The sequence below is a fragment of the Pteronotus mesoamericanus genome, unplaced genomic scaffold (genome assembly GCF_021234165.1).
Source record: "Pteronotus mesoamericanus isolate MK-2021 breed Mesoamerican mustached bat unplaced genomic scaffold, CSHL_Meso_final scaffold_651, whole genome shotgun sequence".
Taxonomy (NCBI): domain Eukaryota; kingdom Metazoa; phylum Chordata; class Mammalia; order Chiroptera; family Mormoopidae; genus Pteronotus; species Pteronotus mesoamericanus.
This window is the reverse complement of record NW_026555325.1, coordinates 37421710-37444548: the sequence shown is the minus strand read 5'-3', so window position 1 is coordinate 37444548 and position 22839 is coordinate 37421710. Positions and strand designations below refer to the sequence as shown.

Below are 22839 nucleotides of genomic sequence, written 5' to 3'. Positions count from 1 at the left end.
ATCATATATAACTCAAAAGCCTCAAGAAGGGAGGGACGGGAGGGTGGGATGAAGTGAAGGAGGAAAGGAAAGGAGTGAAATAACTTTCTATGTTCTCTATAGTTTATCTATCCGGGTTCACCTCTTCTTGGTAATGGGGGTAGCATTCAGGGACTGGTACTCAAACTTGGCAATTAAAATATCTCAATCTCTTCTGTTTAAAACAGGTCTTTGGGAGTACTAAAATGGGACTCATTCCTGATCACAGTTACTTCTCCTCCCTAGCTGACATCTAGGTGCCAGGGGAGCTCACTTATCCTGTAGCCATTCTGTGGCCTTATGGGTAAAAGACCCAAGGACACATGCTGCCTGTTGGGTCTTACTGGGTTCACTGAGAGATGGCTCATCAGTGTCACTGTGACTCTGGGTGTGATGCCATGCTGGCCCCTGTGTGACTGGGTGTGGGTGCAATGGGCACTTTGTGCAGCCCTTTGCCAAGAGCTCTGGCTGCTGAACTCTATGGTTTTTGTTGCAACCTCTCGGGGAAAACCCCACTACCTTCCTGGGCAGTTCTAGTCAACTGGTTCTCATAACATTTGCTCAGCCCCTGTGGGACTCCCTTGAAGAGCCAGCTATTTTCTCTTCACCCTGCTGTCCACACAACTTCCTCAGTCCTTTCTAATATGCTTCCTGGGTTATGCTAACTAACTCTAGGAAAATTCTGTCATTTTCCTGGATTAGGCTGAGAGATTCAAGACACAAGCTCTCCTTCCACCCCCAGGCTTTGTCTCTAAGGAACACGGAGCCTTGATACTCTCTTCTGATCTCATTCTTCCTCTTTCTCTAGTCTCCCTTTCTCTCTCTCTCCTCCCTCTCTCTCCCTTCTCCTCCCTTCTCCTCCCTTGCCTTCCCACTTCCCTAAACTGCCACAGTGGAAAGCTTTAAATTTTCTTTTTCTTTATTGAGTGGGAACTACTCTTACATAGTTTCCTCTGTGTTCTCAATCTAGACCTTTGTAATAAAACTTGATGATCTGACTTAGCCAGGCTTGGTACCTAATAAGCAAAAGAACATCCTGAAATTTAGAAAGCCCCCTTCTTTTTTTCATTCTTTGAGCTATTTAAGTTCTTTTTTAAATTTTATTTTATTATTCTATTTAACAGTTGTTTATGTTTATTCTATTAACAGTTGTCCCAAATTTCCCCCTTTGCCCTGCTCCATCCCACCCCATCCCTCACTCCCACAGTCCATCCCTACCCCATTGTCCATGTCCATGGGTCATTCATACATGTTCTTTGACTATTCCTTTCCCCTTCTTTTACCTTTCCCCCATCCCCTTTCCTCTGGTTGCTGTCAGTCTGTTCCTTGTTTCCATGTCTCTGGCTCTGTTTTGCTCATTAGTTTATTGTTCATCAGACACCTCTTATAAATGATATCATATGGTATTTGTCTTTCACCAAGTGACTCACAACACAAAGCTGCAATTGAGGGTTATTCTCTCTCAAAGCTGAATGATAGAGGTGGCTGTGCCACTGGACTCTACAAACACCTACAACATTAGGCCATGCTACCAGACAGAGTGTCATAGCAGCTCTACCTAATACATAGAAACAAATGCAGGGAGGCTGCCAAAATGAAGATACGAAGAAACATGGCCCAAATGAAAGAACAGATCAAAACTCCAGAAAAAGAATTAAACAAATAGAGATAAGCAATCTATTAGGTGCAGAGTTCAAAACAATAATTATAGGGATGCTCAAGGAACTTAGTGGGGACCGTAATAGTATTAAAAATATCCAGTCAGAAATAAAAGATACACTAATTGAAATAAAAAACAATTTACAGGGCAACAACAGTAGAGTGGATGATGCTGAGAATCAAATCAATGATTTGGAGCATAAGGAAGCAAAAAGACAACTGATCAGAACAACAAGAAGAAAAAAAGAATCCAAAAACACAAGGAGACTATAAGCAGCCTCTGGGAGAACTTTAAGCATTCCAACATTTGTATCATAAGGGTGTCAGAAAGAGAAGAGAAAGAGCAAGAAATTGAAAATCTATTTGAAAAAATAATGAAAGAAAACTTCCCTAATTTGGTAAAGGAAATAGACATGCAAGTTCAAGAAGCACAGAAAGTCCCAAACAAGATGGATGCAAAGAGGCCCATTCTAAGACACATCGTAATTAAACTGCCAAAGGTTAAAGATAAAGAGAGAATTTTAAAAACAGCAAGAGAAAACAGAGAACTACCTACAAAGAAGTTCCCGTAAGACCGTCAGCTGATTTCTCAAAAGAAATGTTTCAGGCAAGAAGGGAATGACAGGAAATATTCAAAGCCATGAAAAGCAGGTACCTACAGCCAAGATTGCTCTACCCAGCAAAAGTATCATTTAGAATTGAAGGACAGATAAAGAGCTTCCGAGACAAGAAGAAAACTAAAGGAGTTCATCAATACCAAGCCATTATTACGTAAATGTTATGGGGACTTCTTAAAAAAAAGAAAGATCAAAACTATGAACAATAAAGTGACAACAAATACATACTTTTCAACAGTCGAATCTAAAAAACAAACTAAACACACAAGAAGAACAGAGACAAAATCATGGAAATGGAGAGCATTTTGATGGTTGACAGATGGGAGGGGGCAGGGGGAGAATGGGTGAGGTGATGAGGAGATTAAGAAGTACAAATAGACAGTTACAGAAGAGCCATGGGGATGTAAAGTACAGTATAGAAAATGGAGTAGCCAAAAAACTTACACGTATGGCACATGGACATGAACAATAAAGTGGGGATTGCCTGAGGGAGTGGGGGATGCTGGGTAGGGGGGTGAAAGGGGGGAAACTGTGACAACTGTAATAACATAATCAATAAATATAATTTTTTGAAAAGCTGAATGAGGACAGCTTGCTGTTGCTAACCAGAAACCGCCACTTGCCAAAAGGAGGGAAGTCTACTGCATTAATGGGTGGTGAGCCGCAGACACCCTGCTGCAAGCCAAATGAATACACATTGGTTCACTCTTCTCAAGATATTGTCCTTGTTGCACATACTATCCCCAAATCTGAGTGCTGATAGTACAACCTGTTTACTTCAAAAGTTTCAGTGTATTATCAGTCAAATATGAATGGGAGAGAACTTTAAACATTCAAAGTTGTCTGTTTTATGTCATTTATAGGCCTCTTAAATATAGCCTGTCTCCCAAACTTTTGCCAAAATGACTTCCTTTTAAGAAAAATGGATCATGGCATCCCCCTGCTTAAATACCTCTGATTACTACTGCCAGGTATAAAATATCTTTCAGATCCTTGGTTTAGCATTCCAGGGCGCCCTTGTATGAGGCCCCGGCCTCTTGGCCTCATCTCCTCTCACCTTCCCCTTCCTCGCCAAGCACCCTTTGTCCCAGTGCACAGGACTGACTCACGCTTTTGCCCATTTTTCCTTGCCTTTGCCTATGCCTTCTTGCATCTCCTTTCTGGAAGACCGGCAGCCCAAACTATCATCTTTCTGTCAAACTTTAATCCCTACAACACTTCCAGTGCACTCTATCCATCTCCTTATAGTCTCCCATAGCGCTCTGTACTGTGATTATCTTTCTGTCTGTCTGAATCTTTTCGACATTAGTCTAGTTCTTGGGACCATGGTATTCCTGGTATCTAGCCCAGTGCCTTGCATATTCAAACTGCTCAGTAAATGTTGAGCAAATGAATGAAGAAACAGAAGAGTGAATGATGGGATGCAGTACTGCAGAATTAATTCTAAGCAGTGGAATGAGTGTGCAAAGTTGGGCAATAATGTCACTTTAAGTTATCATCTATGAATATATAAAACCTTTCATCAGAGTCTGCGCTGCTATATTCCTACCCATAACCTGAAGTATATGGCCTATGATATCTTTTTAGAAAGTGGTTTAGTTCTTATCATGCTTGAATTGGCCCTTAATTCTCATGTAAAAGACCAGCTGATAGTCATGAATTTTTCAGGGCTTTGACTTTTTCAACTAGGAAATACACGAAATTTTCTTTCATTCAGCATTGCCAGAAAATGTAGTCTTCTAGTTACTGTAATATTCAAGTTAATGGAGAGAACGAGCACATATACATAGATTTCAAGAAATTACACTGTACAATGTATGCTTGATTTCAAGAAATTATAATACAATAAGGCATACTAAGTTTATCATGATTAAAATTCATCTTTCTTTGACTAAGAAGACTTCCTAGATCCTATAGTACCTAACAGTTATCAATACAAACACCAGAGAATTATGCGCTACATAGGGTGAAGTGCCGCAGAGGAGAGGGCTCATTACAGAAGAGCACTGACGTTCATGTCACTTCCTGCATCGCACGTGGCCAATGAAGACATCTTACACCCTTGGCTACATCTCCAGGTTCTTCCTGAATACCTGACATGCCAGGATGTTTAATTTTGTAATTTCCCACTTCCACCTCTTAAAAAAATAAGTTTTCCTGGATACGGCAACCAGCTGTATGGAATTTTTTATAAATAAAATGGACTTTCATTGATTTTATTTCATGCAACTTAAAAAAAAAAAACAACCCTCTTCTTTATACGGTGACATTTAACCCATTCCTATTCATATGCATTTTATGAGCTCAAAATTGCCATCGTGAATCCATATTAAAATGCTGGAATCTGGTAAAAAAAAATGATAACATCGTCCCTAATAAGGTTTTTTAAGGTAGAATTTAAGATAAGATCTATTTCTTCTCACCTAGCTGACCAACATAAGTAACTCTTTTTAGAAGTGTTTCTACTTTGGAATCATCAAGCTAGAAATCACTTAACCCCTAAGTCCACACAAGGCTTGGAATGTTGTCTTTACAAGGTACTTTCCAGTTCCTCTAGAAGCATATTTTAAAAGCTAATTTACCTCTTCTTCATGATGCTCTCATCTTTGACTCCCTTCAGAAGAAAAAGGGAATAAGGGAGAGAGAAAGAGAGAGAAAAAGAAGAAAGGAAGCCAGAGGAGGAAAACTGCATTTTTTTTAACCAAGAAATGAATCAAGGCCTCTTCCTAAGATTGTTTTTTGTACTATAAGTGCCCCTTCAAAATTTCTGCACTTTAATGTTCACTTGGAGGGTCAGCATTGTTTGAGCTCTTGGGAAGTGAGGCAGGAGATAAACAAAACGTTCTTATTATGTTACTGCCAAATAATCTTCAGTTCTATTCTAAATGTGTTCTAAGAGAATTCAAGGAGGCAGTATCTGAACCCTCAGCTATCACCACTCATTTAATTATCTGAGTTGCAGCTGCAAAGACATTAACCAAATCATTCAAGTCACACTGCCTCCTTTTAGCAAGCAGATGCTGTATGGCAATGCGATCACAGAGAGCCAAGCTCTCTACCGCATGCAACAACCAACAGGGCAGCCCAACAATTGAGTCTGTTAGCCTGCATCTCCGAAGTCAGAGACTTCTGTGAGACTGACTTTTTGGAAAAGAGGTTCAGTATCAGAGTCTTACAGATATAAGATATAGGAGTATTTTTATGCATATGTTAAGTAGGCTGTATTTGCCAGTGGATAAGGGCTTAAATTTTAAAGTTTACAAGGTGCTTTTGCATACACAATTAAATTTGACCTTAACTCTGTGAAGGAAAAAAATACTTCATTCCAGATCCTATAATGTCTAATGGTCTAAGTTTTACACATGAGGAAACCGAAACCTGAAGAAGCTAATGGACTTAATCAGAGTGATGTTGTTAATACATAGCAGAGCCAGAATTTCAAGGCCAAGTTCTCTTAGTCTTATTTGGCTGCTTTTTCTCACTCTACTGCCCTGAGGAAGTGAGAGGTGATTGCATTTTGTCCAGCAGTTCTCTGCCTTGGAAAACCTCCCATACAAAATAAAACTCTAAATGCCTTAAGGAGAAGGATACAGGGACCAGAGTAGAGATTCCAGGGAGAGCAATTCCTAGAGGACGGAGTGGGCAAATAAACTCTGTTTAGCTGGTTACTGTAGAAAACTTTCCAGAAATACGTTACGTCTATGTCAAGTTGTCTCTGATCTAACACTTTCACCTGTCAAGAGTGAGTTCCTCATCCACAGGTAAATTGTTACCCAGGCCCTGTGGGACTGCCTCAGCAACACAGCATGTGAGAGAGTGACAGAGGCAGGAAGGGAAGATCTGCTAGGAAGATCTTGCATTCCTTCGCATCTTGTAGGCGTGCCCTGAAATAACCTACCATTTCTGAGTTGCCCTGTGGTGGAGTTAGCATTTCTCTTTATTTTCCATGTAAGAAACTAAGGAGGTTATACCTGCTGTTTGGAATCGCCCCGGTGAATCGGGGAGTTTCGGCATGTGAATCAATGCCTCCTACAAGCAAAGGGAGGCCTAAACTACAAAACCATAAAATACTAGCAAAGCAAGAATCATTCTCCAGCCCTTGACTTAATGTGTCGCCTGCGATCTCAGTGCTGCAGATGGTCTGAACAGCTGAAAAATCTAAATAAGAAAGGACAAAGAGAGAAACAGAGGCAGAGAGGAAGAGACAGAGGGAGAGAAAGAACTAAGATGAGGCAGTAAGGGCTGAGTGTGTTTATAAGCGTCCTATTTCAAACCTGCCCTCCACACTCATAAAACCTAAAGTTCATTATCATCAGCTCTCTTATGGTGATTACCACTGGCTTGTAGGTTTGACTGAAAGTAACTCCACTATGCTACGTTTTTAAGGCCTCTGGCCTTGGAAAGTGACTTTCTTCTTGGGGCAGATGGAATTGATGATAATATCAACCTTTCCAAGATTCTGAGTGAAGGGGGATGAAGTATGTGGAAATGCTTTAACATTATACGTTAAAGCCCTCCACGCACATGAGTCACTAGTAGTTGTTAGCATCATTAATATGCTCTCTAAGCTTCAGCAGCTTCTGTTACAAATTTGGATAAACATAGCCAAACGGCCTGACTCACTAAGATGTAATGAGTCTAGAACATTTCTTGAGCACTTACTATATACCAGGCACCAGAGTGACTTACCAGCGCTACCTGGTTCAATTCTTTTAGCAATCTCAACTTACAAACCGTTCTTCATAGCCCCCTTTTCAAAAATAAAATCTGAGGCTACAGAATTTCTGTAACTTGCCCCAGAATATACAGATGTTAAATGACACAACTTAGATTCTTTCTGCTTCTTTTCTTTTCTTTTCTTTTCTTTTCTTTTCTTTTCTTTTCTTTTCTTTCTTTCTGATTCTTTTCTTTCACGTCTGGGCCTCCTCACCAGTATGACCATCTGAGACGTGCGTACATTGGCATTATATAAATCTCATGTCCTCAGTGGGTCGCCTCAAACAGAAGCAACTTACTGTTATAACACTGAAATTATAAATGTTAAACTGGAAGTGAACTTGCCAATCGACGGTAGGAAAGTGAGACCCGGAACTGGCACTGTGGTAAAGCTAGTTTTAAAACCAAGACTTTTGACTTTTATTTTCAGGTTTATTCTCATATAACCAGGCATCTATGCATAAAATTTGAAACATATTATCTCAAAGTTGTCAAAGCTATTCAGAAGGGGCAAGATTTAGAAAGGAAATCTACGTTAGTGACGCTGCAGATTCCAAACAAGCAGAAAGCAGATGGGGGCCAGGGAGTTCGCCGCGAAGGACGGCATGGTGAACCGAGATGCCTCCAAGAATGGGGGCAATGGCATGAAAAGTCAGCAAACAAGGTAGAAAAGACAGCCCTGAAAGGGCCTGAGAAACTGAACAGAAACTCTGAAGGAAGATAAATGGATAATTTAAAAGCCATTCAGTTTTTAAGAAAGACAAAGAATAAGCTACATTGCATCAGAAAAGGCCTAGAAATGATGATGGATGGGGCCCTTCAAATGAGTGGTGAACACAACGGAATCACAGTTGCCTGCACAATTCCCAGCTGAGGGCAAATCTGAAGAACTAAATAAGGATATGAGACTGATATGGATTGAAGAGTTTTTCAAAATCTATTTAATGGCCAGGCAGGGGACATTGATCGCTTTTCAGAGGAAATGTTTAGGATCAATGAGGTAGTCGGCCTTTATTTGGGATGGGGATTGGCAACTGGGGTGGGGGTGGGGTTTATATACAACGTCGCAACAGACATTAAGGTACTAAAATAATTTTTCAATTATGGTGGTAAAGCACTATATTATTTTGATCTTTATGAAATAAGCCATTTCTCTTTTTGTCCTTGCACTTGTAAGCCTTCTTGAACTATTAACAATCAGATGATTTGTTATTTAATAATTCTAACACATGATCAAAGATTGCTAATTCCTTTATCAAAAGTTCACGTTAAATTTTTAAATGCAATATTTTATTGTTAAATAGTTTATACACACCCAGTGAATAGAATTCAAAAGATACAAATGCAAAAAAAGCATTGGAGAAAAAAGGCACTCAGTTCCTGTCCCTTGGGACAGTCAACAGCAACCAATTTCTTATGCATGTGTCTACAGGCAGTCTATATAAAAGCAAAACACAATGTGTTTTTACACTGTTTTATGCATAATGTTCACATATTTTGTTTTATAGAAAGTGTGTTTATATGTATACACACAGCATTCATGCATGCATGCATGTGTGTACATATATGTGCATGCATGTATGCATGTATATGTATGTGTGTGCATCGTGTGATCCTGCTTCATACCTTGTTTTTTTTACACTTAGTAGCATTGTCTCATTCCTTTTGATAGCTGTAGAGTATTAGATTTTATAGATGAATAAATTATTAACCACTAATTACTTAATTATTTGAAGACACTAATGATGCTTCTAATACTCTGCTATCATGAACAAGTGCAATAAATATCATTGCAAATACATCATCTTCATACTTTGTTTGGAAGATTAATCTGCAGAAGTGGAATTACAGGACATTTGGCATATGGGCATTTTAAATTTTGATAGATGTTGCCAACTTTCCCTTTGTGGAGTTTGAACAAATTTATGTTCCCACCAGCAATGTCTAAGCTGACTATTTCTCTACATCCTTCCTAATACAGTATGTTATTCAACTTCTTGAATTTTGCTGATAAAATAGGTGCAGAACCTCTCTTGTAGTTTTCATTTGTATTTTCCATACCATAAATGTGTCTGATCACATTTTTAGTACAGCTTTATTTACTGAGGAGCCATTTGTATTTTTTTCTGTTGGGCTAGTGATCTTTTTTCTTACTGACTTGTAGGAGACAGTATATATTAAGAAATAGACTTAATCTGTATCAAAAATAGCACGTTTTTCCCAAGTTGTCATTTATCTTTTTGCTTTTTGTTATACAGAAATACATTGATTTTATGTATTCAGATTCATGATTCTTTTCTTTTATGGCTTCTGGATTTTATGTCATACAGAGAATGACTTTCCCATTCCAAAATTATAATATTTTAAAAATTCTCAGAACTTATTTTATTATTCTATGGCTTCATTATTACATTTATATCTGTTATTTTGTTGGGTATAAAGTGGGAGGTTGGGATAGTTTTTTAGATTGCTACCCAGTTTCCCATCAGTTTTTGACTAATCTTTTTCCTTACGATTTAGAATCGTACTTTAAATTCAATTCTATTTTTACTCTTTCTATTCTGTCCTATTGATCTGCCTGTCTTGTTATACTGTTTTAATTAATATTGCTTTATAATATATTTTAATGATAAACCTTCCCCGTTACATTTTCTGGGCATCCTTGTTTATTTTTTACATATGAGCTTTAGAATTTAGTTCAAAAACAAATCTAGTGTGTCTTTTTGTTGGGATGATTATTAAAGTTTAAATGATCAATGTTTGAAAGTTAAATTAATATAAAATTCCCCAACATTGAATAGATAAAAATTTTGCTGATTAGGAAGGTTTTCTTCATAAAATTCTAATGTTCCCTTTCTTAAACTGTACTTCAAAAATGTAATAAAAAAATATAGAGGGCATTGATCCTGCTGTCCACACACATACAAACTTTTCCTATGTCATAGCCTTTTGGGGAGTTAGAACGTGGAGAAGAGCTACGATAACAAACCCTAAAGTCAACAGATTGGCCCCTTTCTATGGACAAAGAGAAGGCCAGATGATACAACATCCTCCCCATACACCCAGTGACATGTGTGAAATATTCCTTTCTTGTCTTTTTTTCTTTTTCTCCAAAATCCCACTTTTTTAATTATATTGTAAAGTTTAGAAAAGGAAGGTTGTCTTACCATATGGAGTGAAACCCCCAAAATAATAGAGGATTTTTGTCCCCAAGGATCTTTACCTAAAGACAGAGCATTTCTCCTGGATGCTGTAGGTCAGGTCCTCCGCAAGTCTGAGCTTCGGGAGGCCAGCATTGATGGCTTCTCCCCGTCTTGAATCTGAGTACCGTTTGGTGCTGAGCATGAGGACCATTTTTAAACTCTCACAAGAAATGCTTAGTAATCGTTGGATTTGCATGGTACTAACTAAAGAGTTCATTAGTACAGATAATTAGTTTTTTGAGCCTTTGAGGACTTTCAAATACAGTCAGCCTCCCATATCCACTGGGTCTACATTTGCATATTTTACCAACTGCAGATCAAAAATATTTAGAAAAAAGTGTTACATCATTGCTGACATGTACTACATAGTTAGGCCTATGATGTTTTCACCTACTGATCATGAACAGACTTTTTTCTTGTCATTATTCCCAAATCATAACATGATAACAACTATTTACATAATATTTACTTTGTATTAGGTATTATATGTAATCTAGAGATTATGTAAAGTATAAGGAAGGATGTGCACAGGTTATATGCCAGTACTTTGCCATTTTATATAAGGGGATTGGGCATCTGCAGATTTTGGTACTCCTGGGGGTCCTGGAGCCAATCCTCTGAGGATACTGGGGGATGGCAGTTTAAGCCAAAAAATAGAAGAGCAAATACCAATAGAGTATATTCTAGAATGCATCCTTGAGGTACCTAACTCAGAACATCATGCCCACTAAGGACCTGGAATTGCAGTTCCGTATTCGTACAACCCTCCCACACAGGCACCCTATGCATTTTTCTTGGAGAACCCTAGAACTCAAGGTGCATAACGAGTATACCAACAACCCTGTGGTAAATAACTCTGGGCAGCCAACAAACTCAATTTTAAATATGGTCTTTTTTACACAGTGCACTTTGAAAAAATAACAGATTTCATCTATTTCTATAAAATGTCAGGTACACAGTTTTACCAGAAAACATTCTGGTGTGCGGAGAGGTAGATTGTTACCATGTGGCTGTGTCTGAGTTCCAAGTTCCAACCACCTCTTACATGAAGCCGCATTCATCAGAGGCTGTGGCTTCTGGGTCAGCAGCCATTCCTTCCAAGTCAGATGTTGCCTACGCAGCGAGTGTGATTGATTAGCTACCAATCTGCTCTGAAAACCCAACCAACAGGATAACCTATGACAGTATCCTAGAGGGGCTCATTATAACAGAAGAGACAGTTCTCTTTGCTTCCATTTACACTAGCTGTCTTGAGACTTGCCTGTTATTTACTGCTTAAAACCCTGGTTTTATTTTCCCAAGGCAGGATAGAGTAGAAGAGTCACAAATAAAAGCTTCACTCTCTCCACCTAATGTCTGGGAGGTAGTGTTTCTTCATTAATCAGTGAGGTCACCTCCCTGTGAATTTGTCTTGAAACAGCATCCCAAGCACTAGAACAAAAGAGTGGCCCCTCGTCCCAACGCTGCAGTTAAGTGTGAGACACCTGCCACCATCAGCATCCCAGGCAAGAGCTCTCCTGTGAAGATACCAGGGGCTCTGTACCCAAGCAGGCCTGGACTGACATTCCAGCTCTGCTGTACACGTAACTATGTGAAACTGGGCTCCTTTGACTTAATTTTGCCAATCTCAGGCTCCTCATCTGTCAACACAGGGCCAGCAAGACCTCGCTCACAGCACTGTTGTGAGGTTAAGCAGCTCACACAGAGAGGTCTCAGTGTGGCATCTGGAACACAGGACACACTCAATCCTCTGGTTTGTTCATTCTGGCAAGATGTGTTTCACTGTCTGTCACAGTGAGCAAGCCGTGACCTGCAGAACAGATTCAGCCCTTTTTATTTTGTTGAATGCTGTTTTTAAAATTATAAAATATCCATATCGCCATAGGTCCCACCACCCCCAACTCTACTTCATTCATTTACTTTCCTGGCCTGACCCTGTAGGCTTTTGAGTTTAAGACTCTTGCCCTGTATTATGGAAATAACAATGCTATTAATCCAAGGAGACTAAAATCCCTGTCTCATAAATTCAGAATGTTAATATTATTTGTAGATATCATTTTCCACAAAGGAATCCCTTAAGCATATAAATAAAATAAGCTAGACAGGCAACCTGAGAGGTCAGGAAGGAAATGGAAAAGGAAAGAAAAGAGGAAAATGACGATAATGCTTTGTTGCATTTTCACTTTTATGGACACTGCTAATCTGCTTCAAACTTTGAAAGGAAAATTATCTCTTTTGAAGTTATTACTAGTACTGTAATTAGCTTTCAGGATATTAGGCATTGATGCTACAAACAACAATGTTACAACTTGGCTGGACTATGCCCTTAGGATTCCGATGACAGATCTGAATCCTTCTTGCAGTAGATTCTAATGAGTTTCTTGCCTCATACTAAGCATTAACTCTGCAGCTTTATCATCTTTACTGCTACTTGGGTAACTGTCTCACATTATTTTAGCTTTAAGATCTCAAATATCACTAACAAAACAAAGTTCTGATAATATTTTTTTGACACTTGCAAAAATCTGACATAGCCAACTTGTTACGGCTGAATAGTAACAGAGCCACAGAGTAAATACCGTGTGTAAGAAATAGCTTTCCCAGCTGGAAAAAAAAATCTCATCCAATATGACAAATACGGAATAACACTGAACTCCCACTAAGGAGAAAATAACATCTAGTTGCTGTTTTTCCTTTCTGTCCTGGTTCACTTGTTTCACAGAGAAAAATCTAGGCTAAATGGATGCTGCCACCCAATTCCTTTCATTGTCCTTCTTTGGAAGCCAAAATTCCGTATGCATGCTGACTTTGCCACCAGAAGGAATTGGCATCTTCTGAGTATTTTCTGAGCCCCCACAATATGGCAGGCTAGGAATGAGCAGCCTTCTAAAAAATTTTTAAAGAGCCTGGCAAACTCTGGGGGTTCCAGAGACAAGGAAATACCTGCTAGCTGGTCCCTGACTCTCATTAACTTGGTTAAAGGGTCTGCTCAGCAAGTGTGCATAGCACTTTTTTATGCTGGGGAAGCTGAGAGTCCCTCCTTGCCAGCCACCAGTTCAAAGTCTGGTAGGGGGTTCAATCTCAAGTAATTCCTGGGATGGCAGAGAACAACAAATGACAATAGCAAAAGACCCATCATTTGGAGCTCAGAAACTCATTCAACTTAGTTTGAACAGAAATGGAATTTTTTAGCTCAAATAACTGGGGAACTTAGAGGTACAGGTGGCTGGTGGCCTTCAGCTGGATCCAGGGAATTCAAAGGCCACCTTAAGTCATATGTCCCTTTTCCCCTGTCTCTTAATTATGTTTCGGCTTCACCCAATCAAGCTTTCCTCACATGTCTTGGCAGCTCTAAGGTCACATGTTTATTGTAAGAATTATTCACACCAAAAAAAAAGAAAGGAGGGAGGGAGGAAGATGGAGGGTGGGGAGGGTGGGGCAGAGAGAGAGAGAAGAAGGAAAGGGAAGGCAAGGGAAAGGGAAAGGAAAAGGAATGGAAAGGAAACCTCATTTGCAGTAGTTCCAGGTAAAACCTAGAGAGCGCTCTAATTGCCTTAGCTTGGTGCCCATACCCACCCTGTGCCAATCCCCAGGGCACTCCCCTTGGAGGGGCCTGAATCATGTGCCTACTCAGAGGACATGGAGTGAATTCTGTTGTAGCTTCTGTTCTCTACTGCAATTCGCTATAACCCACTGCCAAAGGATGTTAACTTACAACTCCCCGATGGAGGGAATTTGTTCAAGTATCAAAATGCCTAGAATCATCTGCCACCTGTATAGGTAGACAAAAAATAGATTCACAATATAGTATTGATTCTCTCGATTAAGAATTGCATGCAGCCACTGGTAACAGGGATCTGAAAACGAAACATTTTTCTAAAAGAGAAATTATTTTCTGATAAAAAATAATCCAGATAAGTCAATTTGAGGATGCTATTACATGGCAGTTACATAGTCATCAGAGACCCAGTCCCTACTTACACTCGGGAGTGCCTCACAGTCACAAGAAGGTCTCTGTAATTCCAGCCTTCCTGTAATATTCCAGCAGCAACAAAGAAATAGAGGCAAAGGCAAAGAATGAGCCTCCCAGCTGAATAAATGCCCGTTTAAGAGCTTTCTCAGAAGCTCCTCCTTATGAATTCTGTTTACACCTCCCTGGCCATTCTTAAGCCCAGGGAAGGCCAGATGCATACCGGGAAGGCAAACCAGCAGTCTCTGTCAGAGATACCATAGTCCTGGTGGAGAAAATGATTCTGTCTCCAAAGGGGACAAAAGTCATAAAGCTCAAGCCCTTTGAACTCCACTGCATTCTAGCCTAGGAAGAATCCAGTAGTACACAGTGCGTGGCCCTGTAATATGTGTAAGATATGTAAATGATTATTAATTTTCTGATTTTAGCAATTACAAACTAAAGATGCATTTTTAAAGCTGGTTTCTTTAATGTCAGTATTTCAAAATATTTATCTAAAAAGTATTGGCTTGCTTCTGTGTTCATTGTGTTTATTTGTTTTTCAAAGCAAGTTTTAAAAACTGCTGGAAGCCTCCTATAGTAGTTAATACATTATCTTAAGCAATTTAATGCAAATTAATTTTTACACAACCTTGAGTTTCAAAGGCCATTGAACTGGAGAGGGAAGGAGTGAGGTTTAGGAGGAATCTGTTTGCTGCTTCCCATCTGGACCCCACAGCCTGCTCCATCTGCTCTCACGTGTCGTAACTAACACTGAGGCTACTCTCCTGCCAAAGACACCATGTGGAGTTTAGTTTATTTTTTTTTTTTTTTACTCAGGAAAATGTTAAAATGCCTAGAAAGCTGTATATTTTCTAATTTTCTAGAAAACTTGATGATGTTATTTTTGGCATTTCCAAACTCTGTCTTTTGTACCATCACCCAAGTTTCCACTGGCTTTTATCGGGGGGTTTTCCCTCTTTCGTGTTGTTTCTGGATTTATTCTCTTTTCATACCGCGATGCTCCTTTTTCAGTAGGGTCTTACAGCACATTCGTATCCAATGGGAGACAATAAAAGGTTCAGGGGAGAGAGCGGCGAGTGTGGGTGTTTGATTCTGAGTCACCTCCTACGGGTGGCTGCCGTGTGGAGAATGGACCGACAGGAGCAAAGGGGAGGCAGGAAGCCCAGTGAGGAGGCCGCAGCGGGTTTAAGGCAGTGGAAGAGAGGCTGGTAGCCTGAACTAAGGTTGTAGAAATGGCAATAGACTGACACCCAAAGACACTTCGGAAGTAGGGTGGACAAAACTTGGTGATAGTTCGGATGTAGGCGGAAAGTGAGATGTCATCGATGACCTATAGATTTCTAGGTTGGGCAGTTGGAGAGAGATGATAACTCTCAGTTCCCGGAGATTGGAGAAAGGTGGTAAGTTCAGTTGTGGGCAATCAGTTCACTTTCCAGCCTATACAACACAATGGAAGAGTAGAAGGTTGGCAAGCCAAACGTGATTCTTAGCCAACTGCATCATTTCCGCATGCCCTATAATATTCAGGACTTTGTCAGGTTAAATCATGAATAAGCTTAACTTTTGGGATCAAAGAAGCATTAGCAGTTCCACAGTTCAGTAACTTAAGGTTTGGATTTGCTCCCAGAAGTGGCCACTTCTTTCTGAAGTCACACACCTGAAGCAGAAGCTTCCTTTGTTTCTCAGAGATGCCCTCTGCCAAGTCATGTGAATTCAAGAGAATTTCGGGGCCTGACACCTGTTGCCTGCTCTCTGGCCCCTTCTGTTGAAGGTCTGAGCAGAGATGACACCAGTTGGTCATATCGACAATGATTTTCCATTTCAAAATACCAGCCCCTAACTGGGCTTTTTGACATTTTCACTCAGAAAGTAAATGATACAATAGTACAGTGATCATATCTTCCTAACAGATATTTGAGAAGGGCCCCAAGTTTACTTTTATATTTTATCAAAAAGTAGATATTTAAAAAAATTCTTTAAGTTCTCTCTTCTCTACCATACCTTGAATCTCCTAGTTTCTGATTATTTCTCTTGGGTAAGGTAGGAATGGGGGAAGGCAAAAAAAAAAAACCCAAAAAACAAAACTTAGTTTTATTGTCAGCACTCTGGAAATATATAATTCAAAAATAGACATGAAAACCGTCTTCTTTCTTTGGCTTTAAAATGAATAAATAACCATCTCAGATGATTTCCACATTTTTATTACTTTTATTTTTTTAAAGATTTTGTTTACTTCCCTGGCTGGTGTGGCTCAGTGGACTGAGTGCTGGCCTGCAAACCAAAGGGTCACAGTTTCGATTCCCAGGCAGGGCAAATGCCTGGGTTGTGGGCCAGGTCCCCAGTAGGGGGCACACAATTGGCAACCACACATTGATCATTCTCTCCCTCTTTTTCTCCCCCCTTCTCTTCTCTCTAAAAAAATAAATAAATAAATAAAAAGCATCGATTGGTTGCTTCTCATATGCCGCAGCAAAGGATCAGGCCCACAACCCAGGCATGCGCCCTGACCAGGAACTGCACCAGTGGCCTTCTGCTTTGCAGGACGACGCCCAACCAACCCAGTCACACCGGCTATGGTTCCTCGACCTTTTTAAAAGGTATTAATGACACAGCTGGACATTACTGGGTTCACAGATAAATCTGGTTTTAATGTGGTGGTGCTCCTCTATGCCCCCTTCCAGCGGCAGAATATAGGAGCAGTAACTTGTTCTGAGAGCATGGCTCGCTCCTGGCTTGTTCCCTTGTCCCACGGCTGCCCCATCTCTCCAGCGGCTGAATTCAGAGAAGTGGCTGTGTGTGCTCACAAGCACGCACTGGGCTGGGGACAGCAGGTACGGATCATGGTGGCAGAGGGAAAGCCAGGCCAGAACCTGACTCGTAGCAGCTTGATGAACTGATAAAAACAAGGTCTAAGGAATAACGGTAGTGAGAGAAAATACTATGCTCATTTCCCAAGGGGGTCGTTCTGGATTTGTGTTTACCGAGCGTTCTTGTAGCAGGTCAGAATGTCCCGACCCCACTCTCCGCGCCTGGCAGCCGTCCTGGCCTTAACCCTCCTTCCTGCCACCGCTCTGTGGGTGGAGTGGAGGAGGGGCTGTTGTTCCCAGGAGTGACTGAGCCGGGAGCTAGAGACACAAGAAAGGCCTCGCCTCCACTCTGCCTGGGAACTCTTGGGATAGTACCCAAGGCAGAGTTGTTTAAAACCAATGAAATGAGGTTTCCACGCCTGGCCATAATAGAGGAACAGGAGCAAGAAAACAAAAAGCAAACCCAGAAAAATACATGAAACCATTTTCAGACAGTGGACAACAGGCAGCACAAGACAGCGATCCCTGAGAGAGGGGAACAAAGGAAGTGAGGCCTACAATTGTCCCAGCTTACTACCGGAGAGGTTCCCGACCATGGCCCGGGAAGGGAGCCCAGGCAGAGCCCAGCGGTCTCACTGAAATGAGGGCGCAGAGCCAGGGGTCTGGGCGGCCAAGGCGATCGGAGTCCCCAGGGAAGGGCGCCAGAGAGGGGAGCTGCCCAAGACCGAGCTGAGAGCTGCAGAGGCCCCGGGAGCCCCTGGGGCTGCTCTCCACGAGCGTGTGAGGAAACTGCTGCGGCTGGGAGACGCGCCAGCAAAAGACAGCACACAGGGCAATCCCCGGAGCGCGCACAGCCTGGGGAATGGTCCCTGCTCCTGCCAGGCCGGGTGTTAAAGAAAAACCTTGTACTGTGTGAGGTACTGGGTACGGTTCTCAGAAAATTAATGTCTTAAAATTATTGTCCAAATTAGCCCTAGATTAAAGGCTGCTCTGGACCCACCTCGCAAAGCTTAAAAGCAAGCCTGAAAAGGATCAAATTATTTCCAAGCAACCTAACTGCATTCCAGAACAAAACTAGAAAATGTTTAAAGAAATACTAAAAAAAAAAAAAAAAAAAAATCCAGCACCCAACAACATAAAATTCCCAGTGTCTGATATCCCATCAAAAATCACCAGGCATGCAAAGAAGCAAGGAAATTAGACCCATAATAATATAATAATGAGAAAAATCAAGCAATTACAGACTCAGAAATGATACAGATCATAAAATTGATAGAGAGGACATTAAGACATTTATTATATTTTATATGTTCAAGAGGATTGAGAAAGGATTGAACATGGCAAACAAAGTCATGAAAGATATTTAAAAAATGACCCCAATCAAAGTTCTATCGATGAGAACTACAACCTTTGAGAGAATTCACAGCAGATGGAGCTCTGCAGAAGAAAAACTCAGTGGCATAACAATGGAAAATTGGAATCTGGTCCCTCTCCTCTCTACATCCTCCGGCTGCTCATTTCTACACAGTACACTTGTTCTAACTCAAGCATCATAATGTTGTTCGACAACATTTTGATTTCACTCCCTCTCCCAAAGAAATACCCAAAATGGTGGGGGAATCACCTTAATTATACTTATATGCATTATACATATATAATGTGTTATACATATACATTATATACATCTACATATATAGTGCGTGTATGTATATGCTTACATTATGCATAAAATGTTCCTTGAGGGATACCCAAGTTGTCTCTAAAAAAGAATCTAGGTGTCTGGGGCAGAGAATTAAGGGAAATTTTACACTGTATGCTATGTACGCTTTGTATCCATCAGACTATGTGAATGTATTACTTATTCAAAACATAAATAAAATATGAAATAAACTGTACATGATGGTCACAAGTGGACCCAACAATGGAGTGTGAATAGAATCAGGAAGGAAGTGGGGTTCCTAGTCCGGGGTGACTAGATCCAAAGGCTATGTCCTCTGGCCGGGCGAGTATCCAAGGTCCTGCCTGTGAAGGGCTGGGAGGGAGGTTGGGAGCCCCGGACACATCCATGCAGTGACCAAAGGGATAACAAGCTGCTGCTCCCAAGCTGGGTTGTTAGGTCTGTAGCAGCCCTAACCTACACTTACACTTGGAGTCATCAGTCCTACACTGCCCAAGGAGATTCCAGCTTAAAGGGAAAGCACCCCAAGGACTGGGACCATTAGATGCAAGTTAGACGGATATATAGTTTCCAGCTCAATATAAGGAACAACATTCTAAAATCAAAGTAAAGAGTAAACTGAGTCTTCCTGGGAGGCGGTGAAGTTCCTGCCTCTGGACGTGTTTAAAAATTGAATGGCCACAGCGCAGGGAGACGGCAGGGGAGACCCTGCAGCCGCATATGTCGGCTTTAGGGCCCCTCTGCGTGTATGCAGAGAGGGAGCAGGCTGGTACGGAGTGTGCCCTTTCTCTTTTGTTAAATGAACAGCAAGTCAAATAGGATGGATATTAGAAGCATTCACACAGAACTCATCAGGTGTCACTCGCTGATGAGGAGCTTTTAGGAATACTCTTACCTTTCTATATACTGGGGCAATTAGCTTCCTGGTGGCACATTGCATGTAATCGATCACTGGAAACCTAGGGATTTAGGTTTACGGGCAACCCTTTGCTTTCCTAATATTCTAATAGTTCTATCTATATTCTCTCAGTTAACTGCACTCGTGTAACACATTTATGGTGTGAGTAGGAGTAATCCTTCAAGATTGGCTTTTTGCTACCTTTGCCTAGAACAAGCACCTGCCAGTGAAAAACTTCTAGTGTGTAAGTTCTGTGTTTAAGGAGAATATAAAACAAAGAGAAGCAATTCTGAGAAATATGTATCCCACCCCCTAATTTTTTTTCAACACAAAAGAAGCAGGAGGGAGAACAAAGAGCTAGATAAAAGAAAGAAATCTTTTTTGGGGACTAAGCCAAATAAATTTAAATGGTTTAAGAAAGAAATTGGTGGAAGAATTCGAATCATGGACAGGTGCTATGAATATAATTTAAAAATGCTCGGGAACCTGCCAAAGAAGAGAAAAAAAATATGTTGCTTTTGAGATCATTTCCCAGCAGCTTCATAAAAGAAAACTGATTACAGGAATTTAATAAGTAAAACCGAGCCAAAATATAGTAATCAAATGAGTTTTTAATTACATTTCAGGCAGGAAAAAAAAAATCCAATTTGTGCTCCTGGGATTAAAAAAAATAAGTTCTAGAGAAATGCTTTTGTAGCAGGAAAATAACATAAACACTAATTTCCATAGGAATTATAGTAGTCAGTTTAATTAAAAGGCCTAAGCAGAGTGAAGGGGAGCCAGTGCCAAACTGTGTTAAATAGAACCATGGCATTCATTGCTACCTCACTCTACTGTCTAAATAAAGCTCTAGCATTGAGCAGAAACAGGTACCTGCTTTTTTTTCCGTGGAAATAGACAGGATTTTGATCACTGCATGAGTTACGATGTTGCTGTATTATTTTTATATGGAATAACTAATACATCTGACTTAAAATTAGATGTTGTTGTGTGTTGCTCAATGTAATAAATATCACTTTTTTTTTAAAGAAAGAGAGTATGCTCTGTTTAAGGGACATCAATATAAAGGAGCATCACCTCAGCCAGGCTGGCATGCTCACTGCTCAGTAAGATACCGGGTTATTTCTGGGCTTTTCAACCCCCTTTTACTTACCTACCGTATTACATGTAGGTACATTTTACTTGTGGTCTTATGGCTCCCTGGAGCGGGAGGCTGAGGGGATAAAGAGGTGGTTTGCAATCATGCTTAGGGAAGAACATCCTCAACTAGACCTATTCCTTCTGTTGGAGGACTTTGCTCCAGGCCACAGGCCGGGTTTGGAGAAAGCTGCTTAGGAGGTGTGTTGAAATTGCCATGGGTTTGTCTGGCTGGTGGTGAACGGCGTACACCTGCAAGGTTCTACAACGGGGATCTACCCCGTGGCCACAGAACACTGACCAACGATGTAAAGCGGAAACACAGAGTGATACCTTTCCGTGAGCTAAGGCCCCCACAGCTCCACGAGCCATGTTTTCATTCATTGCTTCGCTCCATTACAGGGGCGATCCAAGATTAGCAAGGCCAAAAGTTTGTGAGGGCTTTAAAATAATACAAAATTTAGTAAAAAGGAAATATTTAGAAGGGTCTCCTGCAATTAGGACCCTAAATCCTGAGCTTCATTAGATTCATGGCCAGTCGGCTGCTGGCCACACAGGGTATGTCCCCTTCCTTCACCTCCCCTGCACCGCTCTGTCTCTCCCTTCCACACCCCCCACCTTTTTCTTTTCTCTCGTGTCTATTTCCATACATGTTCTCATGGTGATCTGTACATTGGGCCCAGATTCTTAGCTTTAAAAATGAATACCTCTTTTTGTTTCAAGATTTTACCTGGCCTTTCTTATTCAGGTAAGCCCACCTGAAGTCATCTACAGTAGAGCAAATGGTAGGTTTATTTTCATAAAAATTTCAGTTCATGGTCTGTCAAGATCCAGAGGCCTCCATAGCAGGCAAAGATACACATATTAGCAGACAAGTGTGAGCTAGATGCTGGTATTTTGTTTCCTGTCGTGTTTGATGTGGATCTAAAACAGGGTCATCATCTCATTGGCTGGCACCCTGAAGTAGTACACAGCCACCTGTCTTTTTTCAGTTTCTGCATAGGCTCTATTAATATAAAACAATGGCACTAAATGCATACCTCCCTTTCTGAATAGCTCGTGGTTACCAAATCATCATCACTTTTCATTTCTTACAGCCGGTTTTCATTCTCATAAGTGAAAGCTGGAAAATCCTGTCAGTGACTCCGGGTCCTCTCTCCCCCACCTTTTTATTGTTTTATCTTAGGCGCTGGTGAAGGTCAATGCGAAACTCAAGCCGATGCTGGATTCGGTGGCTGCCAACAGAAGTAAGTGGGAGGAGTTGCACCAGAAAAGGTTGCTGGTCTCAGCTGCCTCCCCCTCCTCTGCGGGCCTCTCGGTGGCCACGGAAAACAGTAACTAACCCGAGGGTTTGTTACCGTTCGCAGCTGCTGCTGCAAAATGACTGCACCCTGAAGGGCCAGCTTTGGTCCAGCCACATCATCATTTTGTCCTTTAAGCTCAGACAGACATAAAGTCTGAAGGATGAACTGGGAAGCATGCCTGGGCTTTCACCTTGAAGTGTGGTCAGCAGCGGAGAGTGAGACAAGAAGGACAGCAGCGGGGGGCAGGAAGCACATCCCAGGACCCTCCACTTCCTGGACATGGGCTGAGCGGAGACAGGCGCTGGGCGGAGGACGGCTCCGGGCCCTGGACCCGAGGACAGCGGCCCTGCTCAGGCTGAGTCAGGGGAATGCAGAACAGCACAGGCGGCATGGGCGCTGCTTCATTTTGTATGTGGCTCTTTTATTTGTTCCAAGCCAAACAAAGCCCAGCTTTGCACCCTTTCCTGAGCACCCTTTTGTGCCAGACTGTCCCAAGAATCCCAATTTGTATTCTGTTGAAGTATTTTGTTTTTATCCTTGAGCTTCTTAATGGCGGCTCAGAGCTGATAGACTTGCCTGCCTAAAAGGTAAACTATATTATCCTTACAAACGCCAAACATTCCCCCTTTTCCCCTAAAAAAAATAAAATAAAATAAATAACCCATAGTGGAAATACATCAAATGTGTTTGTCTTACTGGTGTTTATACAAGATTCACAACACTGCGTTGGGATTGTAGGCCCCTTTTTCAGTTTTGTAATTCAACCTTCGTTGGAGACCAAGTCTGTTCCCAGAAGGAATAGATTAATAGGCTTTCATTATTGTCAGGA

The 22839-nt window shown here is 41.1% G+C and overlaps 1 protein-coding gene across 2 annotated transcripts in view; it reads left to right on the top strand.

Moving 5' to 3' along the window:
- PDE11A (phosphodiesterase 11A) overlaps positions 1–22048 on the top strand; it is a 330569-nt gene extending 308521 nt beyond the window's left edge. For both annotated transcript variants that reach the window (XM_054562350.1, XM_054562348.1), the window contains one exon: positions 21893–22048. In XM_054562350.1, coding sequence (XP_054418325.1) covers positions 21893–22048 — 156 coding nt within the window. The remainder of the gene's footprint in view (positions 1–21892) is intronic.
- Positions 22049–22839: the final 791 nt, after the last annotated feature.